Raw genomic sequence first — 6,855 nt, 5'->3', positions numbered from 1 at the left:
ATTCAAAAGTCAAATAATTAGCACAGGAAGATAGCAATTATCCCTAGCTAAAGAAAATATTTAAAAATACTATAGAATTCAGATCAAGATAGAAGTCCAACAATATTCTCCAAGAATATTTGGTTGTCATTTGTTTCCTATTTTTGTGTATCAGCTCCCTATCGTTATGGGCATCTCTTGCTTTGGTGTGTGATCAGTTTTCTTCTGGATACTTATATAAAAGCTTTCCATTTAGTTTTAACAACTGTAGTGGAAGCATAGCCTTGGATGGTGTTTAAGTAGACAAGTTTTCTAAGTTCAGTCATACCTTGCCTTATAGCCTCTAATTGCCTATGCGGCACCTTGCTTCATTATTAGAGCCACCGTTTCTTCTTATTTTGCCATATCCAGAATAAAGTGCTTTGCAACTGTCTGACCAAAAATGTCCTATTTCTGCCCATTTTGGTTTGTTCACAGCAAGTACTGCAATGTGTAAATGTTCCATTTCCTGTTTTATGGTTTCCAGTTTACTGTACGTGTTGTACAGCACAAGGCTTTCCTTTCACCTGTGTGCATGTCAGCCACTAAACATCCTTTCACCTTTAATATAGTAGATCCTTCAGTAGTGTCAGTGCTATTCATAGTTGTCCTTTACTCTTTTCACTAGCTGAATGGGAGTCTCTTCTTCCAGCACTATCTTGTTTCATTTTTGAACTGTTTCAGCATTGATTTAATATTGCCTTATTCTGCATAGAACAAACATTGTAATTGCCATTTCCTCTGTCAGCATTACCTTCTAAATAGCTGCCCTTGAAGAGTTTCTCTGCCCTATCACCATTGGAACTGTTCATTTTCTTCTGCTGATGCAACTGATGTTCCTCAACAAGAGGAATGCATCTTATGAGTCTGATGACTTAGCTTTAACAATTCTGCCTTGAGCAACCTTCCTAGAAGTCCAGACTAGTAATGAAGGTCAGCCTCCCAAAGACACTTGTCTCACCTTTCTTGACACACTTAACTCCCCTCACCATGTTAAGATGTGCATCCAAGAGAAGCAGTTGCATGTTATTCTTTCCATTTTTTCCCATGATAGTTGTAGCAGGCTACATTTGTCAATAGCTGATCTTTATGTGCCCGAACATGGCTGTAAAAACAATCATAGCAGCTTTCCCTGTTTCGCTGAGGCTTCTGCCACGGTAATTTTAAAATCAACAAGGCAATTTCCACAGCCCATTGAAAAGTACTGTGTTTCCCTGAAAATAAGACAGGGTCTTATATTAATTTTTGCTCCAAAACAAAACACGACAAAATGCATTAGGGCTTATTTTCAGGGGATGTTTTATTTTTTTCAAGTACAACAATCTACATTTATTCAAATACAGTCATATCATCTTCTGGTTGCTGCACAATAGTGGAGGGCGGGGTTACACTTAACAGGGGCTTAGGACTTATGAGCATCCTGAAAAATCAGTCTTATTTTCGGGGAAACACAGTAACAACGTAGCACCAGTTGCGTTACTAACTCCTTACAGTGTTTCCAATATTTCTACACCTGCTTGTTGTTGTTTAGTCAAGTTGCATGACCCCATGGACCAGAGCATGCCAGGCCCTCCTGTCTTCTACTGCCTCCCGGAGTTTGGTCAGAGTCATGTTGGTCCCTTTGATGACACTGTCCATCCATCTCATCCTCTGTCGTCCCCTTCCCCTCTTGCCCTCACACTTCCCAACATCAGGGTCTTTTCCAGGGAGTCTTCTCTTAAAATGAGATGGCCAAAAGTTTGGAACCTCAGCTTCAGGATCTGTCCTTCCAATGAGCACTCAGGGTTGATTTCCTTCAGAAATTTCCTTCTGAAAAATCATACTAGGGCTTATTTTGAGGTTAGATCTTATTTTCAGGGAAACAGGGTGAATACAGAGGCACCGAGAGCAAGTTAAACAAGATAGGTGTCTGTAGGGACAGGAAATTAAGGGGTTTCCTCTGTAACGCCCATTTCAGGGCCATCCTGCTCATGCTTATCAGACACCTTAAAAGACTGAAAAGTTTTGCCACCGTTGGCAGCTGATTTGCACCCCTGCATGGCGCTAAGTAGGAGAGGTACTCAACGGCCTGAGAGGGGATTAAGAGGTAAAATGGACAAACAGCAATTATTACCTTAGTGTGTCACAAGATGTTGTTGTCTGGGCAGCAGCAAACGAGTCCAACTACCTCCCTGGAAATTATTACTCATCTGAAAGTTTCTAAGGGGTAACGAACTCAGGTGTACGGAAAGAAAGGATCGCAGCTCACCAAAAAAAATTTTTTTTTTTTTGCCTATTGAACTCTTGCCTTCTCGGCGCCACGAGACTTCATTGTTTTTACTCGGGAGTGAGGGCCGTTGACCGCAAAGGGGCTTACTTCCAAGTAGACCTGTGAGAGGCTTTCACCCTGGGCCTCTTCCGGGGCGGGCGGCTGAAGGAGTTGAGCAATTTCTCTGGGAAGGGGGCCGATCTGGAGAAATCCTGCTACGCCATTTGCAGGGATCTCTGAGGGGGAACAAATCCTAGCAGTGGCCAGAGCGGGGTGTCTCTCCCTCCTTTTCCCTTCGTCCCCACGAAAAGCTTTGAAGCCTGGCGGGGGGGGGGGGTTAAAAGGCTCGTTTCCCCTTCTCCTCCCCCCCCCCCCTTTTGCTTGGTGCGGGTGACGGAGGGAAAAATAGTCCCCCATTTCCCCTCCTCCTCCTCCTCCTCTCTGTGGGAGGGTTGGAAAACTTTTTTTGGTGGGAGTATTGGGGGGGGGGGAAGAGAAGAGTAGAACAATAAAAAACATGGTTGCTGAATACAACAACGCCGAAAAGTGGCTGCACGGGCGGGTCCAGCCACTTTAGGAAAGGAGCCCGTCGGATAGCACTGAAGGCGGCGGCGAAGAAGCCTTCGGTGGGTCTCGTTAGGAAGCAAAACAGGGAAGAGTCTTGGGGAAGGGGGAGAAAGCCGGCTCGGAAGCGCACGTTGAGGGGGAAAAAGTTTTCCTTCTCCCTCGCGAAATTCAGTACGGCCGGGGACGAGGCGATTAATTAAAAAAAAAAAACACCACCACCACCGCCAACCAGGAGGATCTTAGTCCCGGCTGGACTGAATTAAGTCCCGTCGGATTCGGTGCGGGCGGGCTCGCGCTGGGCGGAGTTGGCTCGGGCGGGCGCCTCTCAGAACTTTTGTTTGGGAGTGTTTTTGCGCCAGGGAGTTTGGAGGTGCCGAGATTTTTTTATTCTCTCTCGCTCTCTCTCCATACAAACGTCGACCGATTGAAAGCCTCCCCTCGCGATCCGGATTCCTTGGGAAGGAGAGCGACGAGATCCGCCGGAGCCCAGACCGAGCGAGGAAACGAGTGGCGCCCCCTCCTCCGCACCCTCACCAGCCCGCGGCCGTCTGGAGCGGGGCATGCGGGGCGGCGAAGCCCGGGTGGTGGCTTAAGAGAAGCGGCCGCTGAAGCGGGGCAGGGCGGGCGAGCCAGCCAGCCATGGACGGCGTCGGGCAGCCCCAACAGCAGTCTCCGCCGGCGGCGGCTCAGCCCACGCCGGCGGCCCAGCAGCCTTCGGGGCAGCCCCCTCAGCAGCAGCAACAGGCGCCGCCGCCTCAGCCGCCCCCTCAGCCCCAGCCCGGCGGTGGCGGTGGCGGAGGGGGGGGCCGCGGTCTCCGGGCCTCCCCCGGCCGGCCACCAAATCGTCCACGTCAGGGGCGACTCGGAGACCGACTTGGAGGCCCTCTTCAACGCCGTCATGAACCCCAAGGGCGCCAACGTCCCTCACACGCTGCCCATGAGGCTCCGAAAGCTGCCCGACTCCTTCTTTAAGCCGCCGGAGCCCAAGGCCCACTCCCGCCAGGTGAGGAGCGGAGGGAGGGGGGCAGGGAGGGCGGGCGAGCAGGCGGCGGGACGCCTCTAGGGGGCGCCCCCCGGTGAAATCCGCGGGGAGGGGGACGGACCCGCAGGAAGGCGGCGCTCAGGGCGGCCTTCTTCCCTCCCCCCCCCGTCCCTTTAACATGAGGTTCAGTTGACCGCCTTTTGCCAGTTGTGCGGAAAGGCGGTGTATAAGAAAATGAAGCATTTTACCGAGAGACACCTCGAACGGGCTACTTTCTATGGGATCTGGGTAGAAAGAATAGCCATGCTTATCCATATACAGTGGTGCCTGGCTAGACAGTCCGTTCCACTGAAATCACTGTTTAGCGAAATCATCTTCTAGCAAAAAGCATTTCCCCATTGCAATGCATTGAAACCTGTTTAATGCGTTCCAATGGGGAAGAATCATCGTTGTCTAGCGAAGATCAGATCGGCCATAGGAAAGCCGCTTTGGGAACCACAATGCTGTCTTGCAAAGCTTAGGTCCCGAAAACACCCGTTTTGCGAGCGCGGAGGGAGCTGTCAAAATCGTCATCTAGCGAAAATCGGTTTGTGAAGCAGGGACCAAATATTGTCCAGCGAAATTCCCCCATAGGAATCACTTTGTGAATCACTATAGCGATCGCAAAAAGTCAATGTCTAGCGAAAAAACTGTCATGCAGGGTAACTGTCTAGCGAGGCACCACTGTACATATTTGAAGTATGCTCTGCTTAGTATTATTTTTTAAATGGTTTGTTGAAGGGAGGATTCTCTCCCCCCCCCCCATACAACCCTAGGTATGGCTTCTGGTAAGTCTAAGTCTGACTTTCTGCCCAGGTGAGTTGTTTATGGGGTTGCAGGCCTCTGAGGGCTCCTCTTCCCCTGCCCTCTGAAAGAAGGCCCAGCATGGAGCCTTTAAGTCAGGGGTGGGCAATTGATTTCTATAGGGGGGGGGGCACATGAAAAATCTGAACTGTGTTTGGGGGCCGAACCAACTTTACTTAAAAATAAAATGAAACAGTGATGTTATGATTGTTTTTATTTTAAACTTGTTAATCTTCACAAATACTAAAGAGGTTTTTTTCATTATGTTAAAGATAAGCAACTGTTCAACTTTAGACAAAAAGCTATAAATGGTTTTGATGTTCAAAACTGTCCACGGGCCGGACTGGAGAGGCTTGCGGGCCGTATGTGGCCCTCGGGCCGCACTTTGCCCAGGTGGATCTCAGGGTTTTTTTTGGGATAAATCAAAAGTTAATGAAATATGCAGTTGATTCCTTAGTTGGGCAGCCTGTTTGCCACCGTAGAATCACCACAGTTGTTATTGTTGTCATCTTTACCTCCCTATATTTCCAGCTGTTCTTGTTTCTTAATAGAACAAATGTCAGGTTTTGATGGGTAAGTGGTACCCAGTGGACAGGTTTGCACTCAAAGTGTTTGACATGGTGGGAACAGTTGAGGGTGGAGAAGGCGGGGGGGGGAAGAAAAGCAAGGCTGATGAGCAAACAATGATGGGCAATGGTAGTTAGGCTTTCTTTCAATTAAATGCAGTTGTGGATTTCAACCCCTGCCCCATGGCTGAAATCAACCTTTGGGCACCACTTTTCCCTTTTGCATTGGAGTGTGGGTGGAATTGGAGGTATACAGTCACACCTACATGATACTTGCCTCTGTTTTGCTATATCTGCACAGTGGGAAGCTACTGCTTATGTCCATGAGGCATAATAGGCACTTCTGCAGTAGCTTTGTAGATGCTTGGGCTTGTGATTGCTGGAGTAATCCTCAACTTGACTGGAAACATTTCCAGGTCAGAAGGTCTGACTTCCAGGAGGATGATTATGCCCAGCTTTCACTTAGACACATGAAGTTCTATTTGCAGTAGATTTGTGAAAGTGCAATCTTTTCTGTTTCATTTTGTAAGTACTGTATTCTAGCTCCAGATTTTCCAGGAAGGGGAAATTCCAGATGTCTGTAGCTTATTATGGATATTCATTTTTCTTATTGTTTATTAAACTCTGAAGAACTCAAGATGGCATACATGACAAGATGGCCTAGCGTTTTGAGGGTTTTGTTATGAGGAAGTTCACCTTTCCTCTAATATGTCCTCTTCATAAATCTCTGGATAGGACCATTAAAACTGGCTTTCTTTTCTCGACCACCACTATGCTTCTTATTGAGTTCCCCACACCAACCCGCTTGAGTATGGTAGAGTTTGGACTTTCTTCCCTCCTTCTTAAAGAGGGAAATAACTATCCAGGCACAGAGAGGTTATTTCATTCTTTCGGTTTTTCTCAGCTTTAATGAAAGATGCTTATTTATTTATTTATTTATTTATTTATTATTTAATTTATATGCCGCTCACACTACCCAAAGGTCTCTGAGCGGCTTACAACATTTAAAATACAATAAAAAGACAAAACAATTAAAATATATGCTTTAAAAATTGCCATCAGGACCCGCAGCTGATACTATTTCAATTAAAAGCCTTTAACAGGAAGCTTTACTCCTACTTTTCCTTATTTCTCTTTAATCTGTCTGCACAGATGTTGAATGGGAGGAGTATAATCTCTTCTCTGCCCAATAGCACAATGTTTTCTTGGCACTTCATCTTCTTTCTCTCCTCCCAAATTTGTGGAAGGCAGGAGAGAGGAGTTGGATCTGTGGGAACCTGAATGCTTTCTAGATAAGGCCCTGTATCATCCAAGGTCTGTTCTCACCACACTAGTGCTTTACCTGCCACACAACAACAGTTCTGGTGTTTTGTTGGAGGAAGGGAAAATTAATTACTTAAAAGAACAAAAGGTCCTTGACCCCAGAATTGCTTGTGGTTGATTTGTTCAAGGGTTTGCTTCCTTTACCACAGACCTGATTCCAGCCAGCCTGCTTCCCCTTTCTTGTCTGGACAAATGAGTCCAAATTTAGAACTTCTGCCCACACATGCAGTTTCTTGCTGATATAGAAACTTTTATCTCTTGCAACTCTTTGCAGGTTTGTATTAGGCTCACCATCCCATCTTCCCTTG

The 6,855-nt window shown here is 47.1% G+C and overlaps 1 protein-coding gene and 1 long non-coding RNA gene across 5 annotated transcripts in view; one reads left to right on the top strand and one right to left on the bottom strand.

The window, feature by feature from the left end:
* Window positions 1-1,300: 1,300 nt before the first annotated feature.
* LOC140705590 (uncharacterized) lies at window positions 1,301-2,681 on the bottom strand. Its single transcript, XR_012084977.2, has 2 exons — window positions 2,132-2,681; window positions 1,301-1,827 (listed from the first exon to the last, which is right to left on the bottom strand). It is a non-coding gene; the product is annotated as an uncharacterized LOC140705590 (long non-coding RNA).
* Window positions 2,682-3,037: 356 nt separating this feature from the next.
* Window positions 3,038-6,855, top strand: part of YAP1 (Yes1 associated transcriptional regulator) — a 95,794-nt gene continuing 91,976 nt past the window's right edge. For 2 of the 4 annotated variants that reach the window (XM_078390100.1, XM_078390099.1), the window contains exons 1-2: window positions 3,329-3,564; window positions 3,611-3,836. In XM_078390100.1, the coding sequence (XP_078246226.1) occupies window positions 3,473-3,564; window positions 3,611-3,836 (318 nt within the window). In that variant the 5' untranslated portion in view covers window positions 3,329-3,472. Of the gene's footprint in view, window positions 3,837-6,855 lie in introns of all 4 variants that reach the window. The other 2 variants (XM_078390101.1, XM_072993628.2) reach the window with 2 other exon arrangements.

This window comes from Pogona vitticeps, chromosome 3 (genome assembly GCF_051106095.1).
Source record: "Pogona vitticeps strain Pit_001003342236 chromosome 3, PviZW2.1, whole genome shotgun sequence".
Lineage (NCBI taxonomy): Eukaryota > Metazoa > Chordata > Lepidosauria > Squamata > Agamidae > Pogona > Pogona vitticeps.
This window is presented reverse-complemented; position numbering and strand designations above follow the sequence as displayed.